The sequence below is a fragment of the Arachis hypogaea genome, chromosome 17, assembly GCF_003086295.3.
Source record: "Arachis hypogaea cultivar Tifrunner chromosome 17, arahy.Tifrunner.gnm2.J5K5, whole genome shotgun sequence".
Classification (NCBI taxonomy): Eukaryota; Viridiplantae; Streptophyta; class Magnoliopsida; order Fabales; family Fabaceae; genus Arachis; species Arachis hypogaea.
In genome coordinates, this window is record NC_092052.1 from 48,822,289 (window position 1) to 48,840,215 (window position 17,927).

General features: G+C 35.6%; 1 protein-coding gene and 1 non-coding gene across 2 annotated transcripts; one reads left to right on the forward strand and one right to left on the reverse strand.

The window, feature by feature from the left end:
* The first annotated feature begins 428 nt into the window (after window positions 1-428).
* LOC112767417 (blue copper protein) lies at window positions 429-2,503 on the forward strand. The gene is made up of 2 exons (XM_025813274.3): window positions 429-740; window positions 1,852-2,503. Exons 1-2 carry the CDS (start codon window positions 569-571, stop codon window positions 2,310-2,312), a joined length of 633 nt encoding a protein of 210 aa, XP_025669059.1. The 5' UTR covers window positions 429-568; the 3' UTR covers window positions 2,313-2,503.
* An 11,796-nt stretch (window positions 2,504-14,299) lies between these two features.
* Window positions 14,300-14,406, reverse strand: LOC112768310 (small nucleolar RNA R71). Its single transcript, XR_003185745.1, has one exon. It is a non-coding gene; the product is annotated as a small nucleolar RNA R71 (small nucleolar RNA).
* Between the last annotated feature and the right edge of the window lie 3,521 nt (window positions 14,407-17,927).

Consider the following 17,927-nt stretch of genomic DNA (forward strand, 5'->3'; position numbering starts at 1 on the left):
ATGAAACAATTAAAATTTTAAAAACTAAATTAAACCTCGAATATAATTTTAAGACCAAATTGAATATTTTCTTCTATATTATCCATGTTTCAAGTCACCTACTCCCCTCCCCCAAAGAAACCCCCTTCCCCTCCCAAAAAAAAGAAGGAAAAAAAAAAAAAAACAAAAAGAGCTTTTCCTTAAAATGATTTTGTACAAAACCGATTAAAAACTTTAGATTTTGGAAGAAACGTTGATGTCAGTGTCTTAACCAACACAGAAGAATAATTCTATGCAACCACTCTTTGGTATCATAGGAAATTGGTAAGAAAAGATGATCCCACTTTTTTCTAACCATGCATTAGGTTTGATGTTTAACTCAAGTCACCATCATGGAAACTCAGTCCAACCGGGCTTAACATTCCGACCCACCAACTCCAACCCATTTCATGCAAATATGCAAAAGATGAATATTATTATATAAACCAAATTCATTTCACATCATCTTCCTCGATCAGAGCCTCCTCTGTAGTTTCCTTTATTTATAACACTGTTTCCCTTTTCTCCAACATTTGTTTTTTCATTCAAAATGGAATCGTCAATTGTTGTTGTTTTGTATCTAACTCTATTTCAAGCTATGAACACGGTTCTCCCTACATTGGCAAAAGTATACACCGTTGGAGAGTCCATAGGTTGGGCAATCGGAGCTGATTATAGTACTTGGGCTAGTGACAAGACCTTTCATGTTGGTGATAAACTTGGTGAGTTGAGATCCTTTTGGTTTCATGTACATTAGTGTCAGAGGGTCGCAACAAATTTTATTATTTTCGACTAAGTAAAAATATTTTTATATATATGTCAAAAAAAAAAAAGTCCAAATGCACTGGCGTGTATACACGCTTTCTTTTCTGTATTAGCCAAATGACGGCTAAAATTGGTATAAAAATACTGCTCTTTGAATTTTTTCTAATATTAAATTATGAAAAATACCATTATGTCGAACCTTTAACCAAAATATGTTTGTTCTATAGTGCATACTTAGGAAATTTTTTCATAATTCATTCGAAGTTTTCCAAGATCATTTACTTGTTTAGATATTAAAGTTAGCTATTTTTCACTATGTCAGCATTCACTTTATTTTGTTCTAAAAGACTCAAATGAGGTAGAAGTCAAATCGATTTTGATAATACACAAGTGAATTTGAATAAAAAATTGCATCGTAATTAATAATTATAATTATTTTTTATATAATATTAGCGCTCCATCTAATAAGTGATATAAAAGCCAAGATGGTGGATCCTTTTTCTAGATCTAGGTAATGCACAAGCACAAGTGGTTTTCACGTGTTTTAGGATCGGAAAGGGAAATTGCAATTGGAAGATAAAATTTGGACGTTGGCAAGGCCGATATGCATGATTACAAAAATCATTCGTATACTTATTTTCTGTCTATTACTCTATCACTTTGTTGACAGTAAATGTTAACCTCTCCAAATTAAAGTTCACATTGCAAAACACAAACAGCTCGCATATCAACGAAATTTTTTTTTCTTTTACAGCATTTAAGTAATAAAGATGTTTTTATATTAAATTTTAAATTCTAAATTTGAGATGCTAGATTCTAGTACTATAAAATAAAAGAGGAGTACTAGGGAGTTAATTAACAAGTTTTATGATTTATAGTTATTAATTAATTATTATTAGTGTTTTTAATGATATAAGATTATTCACTTTTTTTTTTTTACTAATCGATCAAATTTTAATAAAAATACTCGTCATTAAATTTTTTAAAAACAAAATGTTAACTCAAAATATTATTGACTAAAAATAAGTGTTTGTCTTTTAATATTTCTCTTTATTTGATGTGCCACAGTCTTCAACTATGGAGCTGGGCACACAGTAGACGAAGTTAAAGAAAATGACTACAAAAGCTGCACAACAGGCAATTCACTTACTACAGACAGCAGTGGTACCACCACAATTATTCTCAAGACTGCCGGCACACATTACTTCATATGCGCTGCGCCGGCGCACTGCATGGGCGGTATGCAACTTGCTGTCACGGTGAAGGCAGCTAAAAAGGCTGCCTCTCCGACACCGGCTCCAGCCCCAGCGCCATCAAAGGCAAAGGATTCATCTTCTGATACCAAAGGCACACCTAAGGCATCTACCACCCCCGGAACTGCTCCGACAAGAAGCACAACCACCACACCAACCAAATCCGACAATTCAAAAGGGGATAGTTCAATGGCTCCTAGTTTATTCTCACCGACTTTTGCACTAGTGTTGATTGTTTCTTGGATCTCCTACTATATTATGCTGCCTATGGTATGAGTTTGATTATAGGATTGGTCAGGATTGAGGCAATGCTATTGGTTTCTTTTTCGTTTTCTTTGTTATTTTAAATTTGTTTCGTTGTCTACTTTTATTCAGACTCAGATTTTGATGTGATTACTGATCAATATGTACCCTTGTGGATGTGTCTTATAGCATTAGTTATAATGTTGAGAAATGTTAGAAACAAATATTTTTTGGTCTCTTTTTAAAATAACATATAATTTATTTTTTATATATATGATGTGTTAATTAGAATAAATATCTTAACTATAATAAAATTATTTTGTAATTAAGTTATTATTTAAAACAAATAATTATATAATTTTTTAAAATATTAATAATTAAATTCTATTTTTTTCAAATTATTCTCTAAGAAAAAAAGAAAAAAATAAAATTTTTTTTCCAAATCAGGTACCCTAGTTAACTTTCTCTATGTAATGATTTTTATTCGTTCCTATTTTTTCATCATGGTGACGCTTTTTTAAAATTGTACCCAAAATTTCACTACACAAGTAACTAATTTAAACATATTTTGATAGAGGTGAATTCATAAAACTTTTATTTTTATTCAATTTTCTATTATCTCTTTTAATAATGTTATATTATTTTTTATATTGATTTCATCTAGTAATTAAGATTAAAATTTTAGGATGAATAGTTAGATTTATTTAAAAATTTGAAAGTTCGCAGAGTTTATAATTTGATAAAAATATCTTGAAAAGTAAAAGAATAGATAAAGTAATATTTAAAGCAATTAACTATTATCACGGTGAGGTAGTGAGCGATTATATTGAGGAGTGATAATCTATTTCAAGTAATGGGACTCGGAAGTGTTTTTTTAAAAAAGAATGATTTGAAAAAAAAATTAAATTTGTTTATTAATATTTTAAAAAATTATATAATCACCTATTTTAAATAATACTAATTATAAAATAGTTTTACTATTGTTAAGATATAATTAACTTTAATTAATTAAATTGAAGTAACTCAAATTACAAGTATAATTAATTATCACATTAAGATAACATTTAATTAAAAATTGACGCATTATAAAAGATAAATTATATGTTAAGTTAAAAAGAATTAGATAAAGTTTATCCTTTTTTATTAATATTAACTAATATTTTGTTCTAATACTTTTATTTTTATACTATTAAGATTTTAGAGTTTGATTTTAGTTTCTTCTTTTACATTCATGATTGAATACAATTTTTAAATGTCAATAATGTAATCAAGAAAATTTTATTGGTAAATTTGTTCACATGAGTTAACATATATAGTTTACAAGTAACTTGTGAATTTTTTTTACGTAAAACGGATGTAGAAAAAGTGTTACGAATTAAAGTAACAATGATTTAAACATATGTAGCTTCAGATAGTAGTCTTTACTTAACTAGATTATACCTAGATGGTTATTACTAGAGAGAACAATGCAATATGTGGTAATACATATTTTGCGGCGGTTTAAATGAAACCGCCGCAAAATGTAAAACAATAAATCACCCGGCGGATATATAGCAGCGGTTTTCGAAAAGACGCCGCGAAATGCAAACCTAATGGAAATATAGCAGCGGTTTGAAATAAACCGCCGATAAATGTCAGCCTGATTGCAGCTCCAACCTCTAACCGCCGTTATATGCGCTGCAGGTTGTCTTTTCGTGGCGGTTTAACACAACTGTCGCAAAATTTCTGCCGCTAAGTGGCGCTTTTGTTGTAGTGAATGCTAGTGAAATATGGACTAAAAATTAATAAATTTTATTGCTCATATAGCAATGCTTAATATCTTATACCATAAAAAAATGTTTAGGGAGTTAAACCCTATTTTGGTCTCTAAAATTGGCGAGTTGCACTGATTTGATTCCTGACTTCCCAATTGCTACACTTTGGTCCTCCAGATTCAAAAAAGTGCACTAATGTAGTCCCTCTTCAACGCCGTTAGTGAGATAGCTCAAGTCTTACCATGTTGGACATATTCAAACGACGTTGTACACGTTTTGACGCTAAAAGAGCACTAAATGATGTCATTTCAGGGTTTGAAAAATGTCAAAAGGGAGGGATATAATGTTTTAGAATTGTTCAAACCCTCAAACAACGTTTTTTAGTGTCTTCTTTAGCGCCAAAACGCATACCACGTCGTTTTAATATGTCTAGCGTGACAAGACTTGAGCTACACCACTAACGGTGTTGAATTCCAACAACAGAAGATACACGAGGGACTATATTGGTGCACTTTTTTAAATTTGAAAGATCAAATTGTAGCAATTAAAAAGTTAGAGACCAAATCAGTACAACTTGCCAATCTCAGAGACAAAATAAAATTTAACTCAATGGTTAGGAGACAAGAAATTTCAATCTAAATTTGCCAAAAAATTTAATTTTGACTTCATTTATATCACTTGCATACATTATTATACATATACCTCACGCGCATATAACATTAGTTATACGGTAATTATCTTGAAAACTAATGGATCAATATTATTTAATTGGCATTAGTAATATTTTATTTTCCTTTTAAAACCATCGTACGTTTATTTGTGTTTGGTATATAATTTACATTAATAGTAATAAAAGCATATCCCATATTTATTGTGTATATATATTGATTTTATTTTATAGTATATAGTTTGCTCATTTTCCATATTTTCTCCAAAATAATTTTTGACACTAAAACTTTTAAAGAGAACAAGGTATTTTTTTGTAAAATCCCTACAATACCCTTATTCCCTTTCTTTTTTCAAACCAAACCCTAACCCTCTTCTAACACACTCACTCACCTCTCACTGCTGCATACACACTCCCCTCACACCCTCTTCCTCACAGCACACACCCACGAGTTGAGAAAAGAATAAAAAAAAGAAAAGAAAGATGGAGATCGAGAGAGTGAAGGAGAGGAGGAGAGAAGGAAGAAGAGGGAGAGGGCTATTGCACCGGCGTCGCGTCTCACCGCAGTCCAACTTGCCGTCGCGCCGCCACCACACCCGTCTCGCCCAGCCGCTCTCAGCTCGCTGTCGCGTCGCCTTGCCATTGTCGCTGCCGAAGAAATCGCCATTGGAGGGAGACCTTGTCGTTGCAGCGGAAAGCGTAGAGATCGAAGAGAGGGTGAGAGAGCTACAAGATGGAGGGAAGAAAGGTGGCAGTCGTGAGAGGAGGTGACGATGGAGGATTCTGCTGTTGCCGTCGCTGGAGCTCACCGTTGGTGCACCTGGAGCTACTTTATCCCCTAACTTGCTCCACCGTGGCTGACCCCTGGCCTCCCTATTTTCGTCGGAGTTACTGATGCCACTGCTGGAGGAGAGGATCTAATGCCACTGCTGTTTTGCTTCACCAGTGTAGCTCTTACTGTTGCCGGGAAACATGTTACAACTTCCAAACTTGCCGACAACACTGTCTTACCACTGTTCTGGTCTAGTTTCTTCCCTTGATCTATTCCAATTTCACCTTATCTCTGCCGCCATTTTGTTTCTCTGTCTTGCTCTTATTCTGATTTATTTTTGGCCTCTATTCTGTTTTGGATTTTCAGAACTATATTTGTATTTGTCTTTCATTCAATTTGAATCTACTGCCTTTGGCTGGTGTCGTGGCCATTGTTGCTATCGTAAGAATTGAAGTTGCTGCATTGTCCCAGTTCAAGTTCTGCGCTCTTTCGTACCCTTTTAATTTGGCACCCGAGTTCGGCCTCTTCGGTCCCTTAGGACCATGTTGTGAGTAGGCTTTATATTTAGAATTGTTTGACTGTGCATATATAATTATTTTGACATATATCTATTATGATCTTTGAATTATACTCACTATATTTGTTTAGAACGATTTTAAATTAATTAGAATAATTGATTTATTAAAATTAAATAATTCATTTTTATGAAGTTTATACTTTCAGAACTATACATGAGACCATATATATTTTTGATGAAGTCTTGCATTATTTTAAATTGTTTGATCTTATCTGAATATCTGTTTTTGAGACCATATATATTTTTGATAAAGTTTTGCATTATTCTAAAATGTTTGAGTTTACTTGAATATCTGTTTTTGAAGCATTGAAGTATTTGTTGGTATTCACTTAGTTTAAAGATTGTGAAATATATTTGAAATGTGTTTTGATTAAAAAAGTATGATTGGAAAGGATTCTGATGAGAAAGTATAATATGATTTGATTTGATTCGATGCCTTATATATTTGAAAGATCAAAGATTTGTTGTATTTGAAATTATATGTTTTGAATTGGTTTGGGAGGCTCGTATTAGAAAACCGTAGTTAACGGCGGTTATGACGTTAACTTAGATGCATCTAACTCAGACTCCAGCTAGCAGGGGTGTTGCTAGTCTAACGTGTAGGCCACACGTTAGATCTGTTATTCTGTTAGGACACACGAGAGGAAAGGGCTACCCTTAGAGGTGGAGCCGCCCAAGTGTGGATTATTTGATTTGATTTCTGTATGAGAACTCCCTTATTGATTCACATATTTGTATAAATTATTATTTTCTAACTAAAATTATTTTTATGATAATGTTTATATGGTCTCATGTGGATTATAGATGTATTGTCTAGTCACTGAGTTGCAAAACTCACCCCTTTTTCAAAAAAATATTTTTCAGGAACAAATACTTGAATGTGTGAGCCTTCTATTCAAGAGTAATGATCTGCAATTGTTACTTCATTTTTGTTGAGTTCTTAGACGTCATATGCTCCATATGTCACAGGTAGGATCCATCCATATTTATTTATTTTACCTTTTATTAAAAATATGTAATTATTCATTTTAGAAACTGTAAATTTATTTTAAAATATTTGTAATTTTCTTATTTAATTTATATTTGAGTCTGATAGACTTGCTATGGAACTGTTTCCTTGAGCGCTGGTCATGGTTCATTTTCGGCCATGACATTTTTAATGGAAATATTTTTTTTCATTTTAATTTTGTAAGTATTCAATCGCTATTCACGATATAAATTTTTTTTTATATATACATTGCCTTGGTTTTTATTTATTGTTTTATTTTTTTAATCTTTTTTATTACAATCCTGGTCAAGTATCAACTATTTTATTATATTTTTCTATTTTATGACATTTAAATTTGACCAACTTATTTAAAAATTTATTTCATAAGTTTTTTATATTTTATATTCTATTTTATATTTATAATAGTCGGTATGCATGTAATAATTAATATGAGTTGCATAGTAAAATTTATAAAAATATCTTTAACTTAACATCTCATTTTACACACATAATATTTATAATTTTTCACTTGTAATATCAATAATTTCATATTAATTAATAACATCCATCATTTCATATATATAATTTCCAAAATTAATATGTTTTTATAATAATATATTACCAAATTCTAAACTATAAATTTTTTTAAATTATCTCACGTGTGCGAATAAATCATAATTTTAAATTATTTTATTTTTTTATTTACATTTATATATATACTTATTTATTGATTTTAATTTGATCGGTTAATAATTATATTTAAAATTTTATTTCTATTTTTTATTTATAACATATAGTCTTTATATATAATATGAGTTGTATAGCGGAATTATTAAAATATCATTAATTCAATATTTATAATTTTATATGTATAATATACCCACAATTCAAACATATAACATACATAATCAACGAATTGAGATTAATTTATTATTATTTTTTATTTATAGGTCATAAAATAACAATTTTTTTATGTTTCTAATTTTTAATAAATTGAGACTAGTCAAATTTGAAATGTTTACAATTTGGTTTAATTATTCTATTGGTTCCCAAAGTTTTATCAAATTTTTAATTTGGTTCCTATACTTTTTTCTTTTTAATTAGGTCCCTATTCCATATCAGATTTTGTAACTAAGTCCTTACTGTGACAAAAATATTGAAATTAATGGCACTATAAGAAAACACCTCTATAGCCACGCTTTTAAAGCGTGGCAAAAATTGAAAAAAGCGTGGCGTGTAAAATCTAGTTAATTAATGACTAATTAACCCATAAATTAAAATATATTCTAGAAAGTGAGAAATGAGATTTTTATGGTTTAATGTGATAGAGAAAATTAAAATGAGAATTTTGACACCAATTTAAAGAAATCGGCACAAGATTGGGCCGAACAGGCCAAACCGGACCAACTAGACCCATGTTGGGCCCAATGGCCCAGCCAAGCCCTATTTTATTAGAGAGCTCAGCACTCTCTCTCCTCCAAGCAACACACACACGTTGATGAACACCAAGGGAAAGAGGAGAAGTTCCAAAACCCTTGTTCTATATTCAATTGATCATAACTTTTGATTCAGAGTTCCGATTGACGCACCGTATGTGGCCATGCGACCGCGGCGTCGAGCTCTACGAAATCTACACAAACATTCTTGAGGTAAGCTATAGTTTCTTCTTCAAATTCCATCCCTTGATTTCAAATTTATTGGGCAAAAATGTTGAAATTTGTGAGCTCCTTATATTGTAGGATCAAATTAACTTGAAGGGAAGGCTTGTTCTTGCCTCTTTGATCCTTGGGTAAGGTAAGGGATCTCAAACCCTAGTGAAAGTGTTGAATTTGAGGTATTGGATATTTAGTTATTGTGTTTTGATGTGATATTATGGCTTAGGCATTATATATGTGTGTATTGGAGCTTGATTGGTGGTTTTGAAAAGCTTGGAAAGGAGCTTTGTGTTGGGAAAATCTGTTGGTGGAGTTTGAAAACCTTGGAAGGTTGATATTAGAGGTGTTCCAGGTGGAACGGGAATCGGCCAAGGTATGGTTTCGGTTTCCTGTATCTAAAATGTAATGTGGTGTGAAAACGTAGGCTAGTGGCCTTAGGATAGGGTTTTGAAATAATGAGGTAGTTGATGAATGATGTAAATTGTGTTATTATGCATGAACTTGGTGGGTTGTGACATGTTATATTTGATGAATGAATTGGATTGATATGGATACATGGATTGATATGTTTATTTGATGAAAAGGTTGAAGCTCTTGTTGATGAGCATATTTTTGGAGTATGATATTGACATGTGAAAATATATGGTGATTGATGAAATTGATTGTTTATTTTGGGAATTGAGATATGAAATGGTGATTATGATGTGAGATTTGTTAAATTGAGATATTGGTTAAAAATGGTGTAATTGATGGGTTGATGATTGAATGAGGTTTGGAATGGTTAATGTCAGAATGGTTGAGTTTTGGGTTGATTTTGATGGATTTGGTAAGTGTATGTTTTGAAATGGGGAGTTTATGAGTTTTGGTAAAAATGGGATCTTTATGAACTTCAGTGGATCATATCTCAAGCTATTGTTTTTGAAATTTGATGATTTTTATATCAATTGACAGATAATTTCATAAGCTTTAAAATGGTTTAAATTTGGTGGAAATCCGAATTTTGTGGAAGGAGATATGATCGTTGGAAGTTTGGGCCAAAAATCTGGATTCTGCAACTTCTGCAGAATTTGTGATTTCTAGGTTGTGTGCATACGCACAACCCTGTGCGCACGCACACTACACAGAATTTTGAGCCTGTGCGCACGCACAGCCTTATGTGTATGCACACGCGGGGATGAGGTTGCTGTTGGGAGCGCTAGCATGCTCTGTGCGCGCACATGGCCAAGGAAGTTTTGCACGCTGTGCACGTTGGGAATGACATGCAGTTGGTGGCTCTAGCACACCTTGTGCGTGCACTCAACCCTGGAGATTTTGCTTCCTGTGCGTATGCACACGTTTAAAAATGCTTCTGGGCGTGCACATGCACACTCCTGTACGTATGCACGCGACCCATTCCTTTTCTAAAATTTTGTTTTCAAGTATTTCGCATTCCCAGCAAGCTTGTAACCTTCCAAGATATTCTTTCACACTTATAAACTCCCAATTTCATTCCCTAAATCTTAAATTGATGTAAAATGCCTACTGAATGAGAGTAAGCTAGAGAAGGGAGTAACTTGTGGAGGAAGAAAGGGGATATTATGATGAGTTATGGTTAATACAGATGATATGAGATGTTTAGGAGGACAGTGGAGTGCTGTGTATGATATGGCCGAATGGCTGCGTATAAGATGAGCCGAATGGCTGTGTATGAGATGATGGCTTGTGGCTGATCATGGATTATGATTTCAAGCCAGTTGGCTGAGGTGAATGAATTATAAAGATAATGAAATCGAAGTTTACTGTGATGTGCCTCCGTGTAAGACGCAGTGGTGCTAACCACTTGCTCCGGGTAAGAGGCGAGAACTTCGGGTAAGATGCAGTGGTATTACCCACTTACTCCGGGTATGAATTGAGAATGAATGGATGAATGAATGGGTGGTAATGATAATGAAAGTGTGTTTTTGTATGTGACTCCGGGTAAGATGCAAGGGCTGTGTTTTGTTGCCGCTTGCTCCAGGCCGAGAATGTAATACTGCCTGGGTAAGAGGTAGGGTGAAGTTGTCCCCTGCTCCGGGTACGCCGGTAAGATGCAAGGGTTGTGACGTTGTCCCACTTGCTCTGTGTTTGGTGTTCTGTCCAATGGTTAGCTAGCAGGACACGTCGGGTTGGCTTTGCAATTGACAGATGAGACTCATCAGCAACTAGGACAGGCATGCATCATATGCATTATATGTGATTTGTTTGGAATGCCTAACTGATTGCATCATTACTTGCTAATTACCTAATTGTCTTACTTGCTTCCTACTTGTGCATTTCTTGTGTGATATACTTGTGTTTGCATATCTTTACTATTTGTGGTTGGGAGGTGATGACTTGCATCATCTACCCTTTTTTCTTGCATAAAAAGGACCATAAAAGAGCATAATCTCATTTGATCATTGCAATTCATGCATTATTTGATGAATATTATAGTACATTGCTTTGAAATAAGTTTGTGCTAAATTTCAGGTGAAAAAGGCATCAAAAAGGGGAAGAAAACAACAAAACAAGCTGGGCGTGTGAAACTGGCGTGCCACTTGGAGCAAACGCCACAAAAATGCACTGGCGTAGCACGCAAGGAGCTGGGCGTGGCACGCCAGTACTGAAGTCTAGAGGGGATTCTCAAAGCAAATACATGGGCGTGGCACGCTAGTACAATTATCCAGAGAACAACAATGAAGGCCACTAAAGGGGCGTCCACCACTTGAGCCATGGGCGTGCCACTTGGTATCGAAGGCGTGGCACGCCAGCTTCAAAAGTCACTTGGGCGTGCCACTTGATGAGTCAGGCATGGCACGCCAAGCTTAAGAAAGCCACAAATGAATGGGCGTGCCACTTGAGCAGCATGGCGTGGCACGTTAGTACAAGATTCCAGAGAAGAGGTTGAAGGCAAAAAAGGCCTGGGCGTGCCACTTGAGATCGAAGGCGTGGCACGCCAAGCTTTTACCCTCACTTAGGCGTGCCACTTGAGCATCTAGGTGTGGCATGCCAATGTACAAGGAGGCCAAAGCAAAGGTTGGGCGTGCCACTTGGTATCGAAGGTGTGGCACGCCAGCTCAAGATTTTCACCTGGGCGTGCCACTTGAATGCTGGGCATGGCACGCCAGCTACTGGAACTAAGAGGAACAATGGGTGTAGCACGCTAGACCCTGGGCGTGGAACGATAGTTATATGTTCCAGAGAGGGAGATAGGAGGCCAACCATATGAGCGTTCCACTTAGTATCGAAGGCGTGGCACGCCAGCTACCAATTTCCACCCAGGCGTGCCACTTGAGTCTCAGGCGTGGCACGCCATCATCACCAATCAACCAAGAGAAGAACTGGGCATGCTACTTGAGTTCTGGGCATGGCACGCCAGCGAAGGAGCCAAGCACACAAATGGGTGTGGCACGCCAGAACCTGGGCGTGCCACGCTAGTTCAGTTTTCCAGAGAGGAAGTCCAAGCACACATAATGGGCGTGGCACGCCAATTCAACTTTCCAGAAGCAAGAAGAAAAGGGAGAAGGCCTGGGCGTGCCACTTGGGCTCGAAGGTGTGGCACGCTAGGGAGGCTAATGAAGGAAGGCGTGCCACTTGAAGAGTTGGGCGTGGCACGCCAAGTCAGATTCAGAGTGGGCATGGCATGCCACTGAAGCGCCAGCCACACGCCAACTAGGAAATCACGTTTATTGAGTTTCTTTTCCCTCCAAATTGTATTTTTCTTTTCACTTTTGTAATTCCTTTATTTTTCTAGTGCTAGGAGTAGTATAAATACCCCCAAAAGATACTGAAAAAGGGGGGGTTAAGCAGTTGGAAAGCTAAGTTGTGGAGTAGAGCTATTAGTTAGATTTACTTTTTCACTTTATCATCTTCTCCATCTCTTGTACTTTTCTCTGAGCTATGAGTAGCTAAATTCCCTCTCATTGAGAGAGGGAGCTCTGTTGTACTTGATGGATTAATGATAGTTAATTTCTTCTTCTTTTCATTTTCTCTTTGATTTGCTAGAAGGAATTTCGTTTTAATGCTAGTGTTCAATTATCTTGGAAAAGAGATTGAATGAAAAATGGGTTTCATGGGAACCTTGGAAAAGGAAACATGAAACCAAGCTAGAAATTCCTTCTCACACTTGAGTAGGATCTGGGTTTTGGTGTTTGGATATGGTGACATATAATCCTCCCTCTACTTGGACCTATGATGATGTGTGGTATAGTCAGGGACCAAGCATATCTCTCTTCATGAGTAATTAGACCAAGGAATTGGCTATTGATCAAGATCTGAGAGATTGAGTCACCAAGGGATTGGGGCTCAATCAATCATGATTGCCAAGAGGTCAATGAGTTGCATGATTGAAGAGGATATGAGCTGGATTTAATCCAAAGAGACAACATCTCCTGATCTCAATGAATTCCCTTATTCTTATCTTCCACTTTCTTTATAGCTTTCTTTATATTTTGAAAATCCCCATTCTCATTTACAATTAAGTCATTTAAGTTTCTACTCTTTATATTCTTGCCATTTCCATTTCTGCACTTTACTGCTTTTCTTTACTTTTGAGTCATTTATAATTTTGCCGATTTACAGTTCTGCAATCACAATCTATTCTGTTTAGCTTGACTAATTCATCAATTAATTAAAATTGTTCAAATCTACCAATCTCTGTGGATACAATCCCACTCCACTGTGGGTTATTACTTGACGATAATTTTGGTGCGCTTGCCAAAAGAAAGGATTCATCATTTTTATATGGGGAGTGAATTCGGCTCATCAAGTTTTATAGCGCCGTTGCCGGGGATTAGTTTGAATTTGACAATGATTAAATTGATTGGAGAGCTAGATTAAGCAATTTAATTACCTTGATGTTTTTCTTTTAGTTCTTTAATTTTTCTTCTTTCCATTCTGTTTTCCTTTTACTTTGATTATTTCAGTTATTCATTGTTCATATTTCCATTCTTCTAACTGTTTGATTAATTGCATCAACTAAGCTAACCACTAATCTTGACAAGAGTGATTCCTTCACTTGCCCTCTGCTTGCTATTTATTGAATGTATGACAGGTAGAAGGGGAGAAACTTCATCTTCCTTCGATAGTGAACCTGAAAGGACCCTCCTTAGATTAAGGAGGGAAGCAAGATGCAAAGGCATAGTTGGAGAGAAAGTAGTGGGGGAAGATCTGAGAACCACTATGGAGGAAGAAGTGCATAACAATGTTGGAGAGGATGCTGGCAATCATGTTGGGCAGGAGAGGAGAGTCTTAGGCTCCTACATCAACCCAAATCCAGGAAACTGTGGCAGCAGCATCCTCAAACTAACAATCCATGCTAACAACTTTGAGTTGAAGCCTCAACTCATCACACTTATCCAGAATAATTGTTCATATGGAGGGGGAGCCCAAGAGGACCTAAACCAACATCTCACTACATTCTTGAGGATTCGTGACACTGTAAAGTCCAATGGTGTACACCCTGACACCTACAAGCTACTTTTGTTTCCTTTCTCACTCATAGATAAGACAGCAAAGTGGTTGGAAGCATTTTCCAAGGAGAGCCTAACAACATGGGATGAAGTTGTGAACAAATTTCTAGCAAGATTTTACCCTCCACAGAGAGTCAACAGGCTAAGAGATGAGGTGCAAACTTTCAGACAGCAAGATAGTGAAATACTTTATGAGGCCTGGGACAGGTTCAAAGATTTGACAAGGAAATGCCCACCGGATATGTTCAATGAGTGGGTACAACTACACATCTTCTATGAAGGGTTGTTATATGAGTCAAAGCAAGCAGTAGATCATTCTTCAGGAGGCTCACTCAATAAGAAGAAAACCATTGAAGAAGTCATAGATGTCATTGAAACTGTGGCTGAGAATGAGTATTTCTATGCTTCAGATAGAACTCAAAAGAGAGGAATAATGGAGCTCAGTTCAATCACTACAAAAAAATATGATTAAAAGGGCACTAATATTACGGCAATGTTACTTAACTGCCGTATTGTTGGTTTATTTTAACATTTCTCTCTTATGTCATAATATCCTTGTTAAAAGCGCTACATTTTGGCGTTTATACCCGCCACTGCAATTGTTTTAATGTTTTTTTTTATAAAACTAAAAGAGAATATGAGAGTGAAAGCAAGTGATGCTTTTCAACATGTGAGAGGGAGAGTATACGAAACCCTAAAATTGCCGTTGTTCATCTCCACGCGAGGAAGCCATTTTTGTTGATCTAGTTTTCCAGTTTTGATCTGAGGGTTTGCCGTCACGATTCATCTTCACATTGCTGCAAGTGACGCTGTTATTGCTGCCTGCGATTGAGCTTCTATGATCTGGTTCTTCAACTTCGATCTGAAGTTTGCCACCGCCACAAGCGGTGCCGTTGTTGCTGGCCTCCAATTGTGCTTCTGTGATTTGGTTTTGCTATTTTGTGAATTATTAATTACTAATTTGATCTACTTCATCTTTTGATTTTTCTTTCCTCTTCATACTTTTAGATCTAGTTCATGCTCTAATAGGAAGAAATAGAGAATGCCTGTTCTTTTTTCTTATTGTGTATTTACTTTGATTTATCTTCTGCGTTATTGTTCTTGTTGAGGAGGGTGCCAGAGGTGGTGGAATTTTACCACATGTTCATGAGGAGAGAACTGTCTCGACGCGAATGTGATAAACCACTATTTTATGGTTTATCTTGTGCTTAATTGAGTGGATTTTATCAACTCTTTACCCACTTATTCATACTATTTGCATGGTTTTACATTTGCCTTCCTAACTATGTGTTTTGGTTGAAAACATGCTTCTTTGGCCTTTAAATTGCCTATTATTAATCCTCTCTTATTACCATTAGATGCCTTGATATATGTGTTAAGTACTTTCAGAGATTATAGGGCAGGAATGACTCAGAGGATAGAAAGGAAGCATGCAAAAGTGGAAGGAATGCAAGAAGTTGGAGGAACTGCTAAGCTGTACAGCCTGACCTCTTCGCACTCAAACGGCTATAACTTTAGCTATAAAGGTCCAAACGATGTGGTTCTAGTTGCGTTGGAAAGTTAACGTCCGGGGCTTCGATTTGATATATAATATGCTATAGTTGCTCTGACGCTAGGTGATGCGACCGCGTGCTCCATGCGGCCGCGTCGCAGTGACGGAAATCAGCGTATTTGAATTCTTCTCCAGTGATTTCTGGGCTGTTTTCGACCCAGTTCTCGGCCCAGAAAATACAGATTAGAGGCTATAAAGTGAGGGAATACATCCATTCAAAAACAGGCTTTCACATTCACAATTTTAGGAGTAGATGTAGTTTTTAGAGAGAGAGGTTCTCTCATCTCTCTTAGGATTAGGATTTAGGACTTCTCTTAGTTTTAGGAGTGACTCTCAATCCCAGGTTCAATGTTCTTTTATTTCTTTTCTCAATTTTGTTATGACTCTCTATGTTTAGATTGATTTTCTATTTAATATATTTTGAGGTATTTCAGACTTATGATTGCTTTCTTTTATTTATATAAATAATTTGGATTTTTCCCTTTTGGCTTGGGTTGAGTCATTGGAGACTCTTGAGTTATCAAACTCATTGTTAATTGAAAATTGGAATTCTTCAAGAATTAATTCGAGTTCCACTAACTCTGACTTTTCCCAAGGAAAGACTAGGACTTGAGGAATCAGAATTAATTCATCCACTTAACTTACCTTCATAGTTAGAGGTTAACAAAGTGGGAGAAAAATCCAATTCTCATTACAATTGATAAGGATAACTAGGATAGGACTTCCAGTTCTTATACCTTGCCAAGAGTTTATTTTACAGTATTATTATTTTATTATTACTATTTTTTTGTTCAACATACTGCTTCCTTACTTCCATAACCCCCAATTTACAACTCATAACCAATAATAAGAACATACCTCCCTGCAATTCCTTGAGAAGACGACCCGAGGTTTAAATACTCGGTTATCAATTTTAAAAGGGGTTTGTTACTTGTGACAACCAAAACTTTTGTAAGAAAGGTTGATTGCTTGGTTTAGTAACTATACTTGCAACGAGAGTTTACTATAACTTCTAAACCATCAATCTTCCACTCTTCAGAATGCATCTCCAACAGAATCATGGAGGCAGTGCCAGCCCTGGCAAATGCACGTGACATGATCGATGAGATCGAGAACTGCTCATCTCACTTGCTCACAGTAAGTGCTCTTTATTTTTTTTCATTTTTCGCTAAATTTACAGTTATACCCCATGATATTGTGGAAATCAACTAGTCAAGTCAAGTTTTGATTTCGCGGTACGATATTAGGGTTTTGATTCTTTGGTGCATGAGTATGAGACTGATGGATGAGGTTGAGAAGGAGTGCTATGTTATGTTAAAACTTATATGTTATGTTAGATTTGAATCTGGAAATAAAATATGAAAGAAGTTTGTTCTGTGAATTAAGTTTCCAGTTTCTACTTGGTTCTTCTTGCTGTTTTCTGTAATTAAGACAAGATGTTCAAGTCATCTAATTATTCTAGAGGTACAAATCTTAGTGCTTTTTAGGATTTTTATTTAGAATAAAATTTTTAGATAAATTCATAGTTTGTGACAAATTAGGTGTGAATTAAAAGTCTTTCACTGCATATTAAATTCTCTATGATTGATTATGCAGGCCTTAGAATCTGGCCAGCTAAGTCCAGGTGGAATAATCACTGAAGGGAGTGCTAGTAGCACTTCCATTAGCATTGCCATGGTTGCTCCTGCATTCGCATGAAAATCCCACGTTGTTATACCCAATGACGCCGCCATTGAGAAGGTAGGTACTTTTGTTATTCTAGTTAAGCATGCTAATTATACACTATTAGGAGTCATTATCTTGTAACATTTTGCATGTCATTATAGAACTGCTAGATTAATCTTGACAAAGTGAAGTTTTTGTCTATCAAGTTAATTTAGTTTAACCATGTTTCTTCTTAGCTTCCCCACTATTACTGAAACAATTTATTTACTGTATTGGAATCAAAATTTCAGTCTCAAATAATTGAAGCCCTTGGGACAACTGTTGAAAGAGTAAGACTAGTGTCAATTACTCACAAAGATCACTAGAAGGGCATCTAAAGAAAATGTAGCAGCAGGCATTAGTGGCATTGTGTCTGGTATTAGCAGTTTTCTTTAGGTTCATATCCCGTTCCTCTACCGTCACCTTTGCAACAATGCGATTCTGATTATGGACCCTGCTTGACATTTTAGTTTTATGCACAACAAGAAAAGAATCCAGGGATCAAGTGCAT

Excerpts from the sequence above, each read along its gene's own strand:
- LOC112767417 (XM_025813274.3), top strand. The coding sequence starts at position 569 with ATGGAATCGTCAATTGTTGTTGTTTTGTATCTAACTCTATTTCAAGCT. Across the intron at positions 741-1,851 it reads TCATGTTGGTGATAAACTTG|TCTTCAACTATGGAGCTGGG; the intron begins GTGAGTTGAGAT and ends GATGTGCCACAG.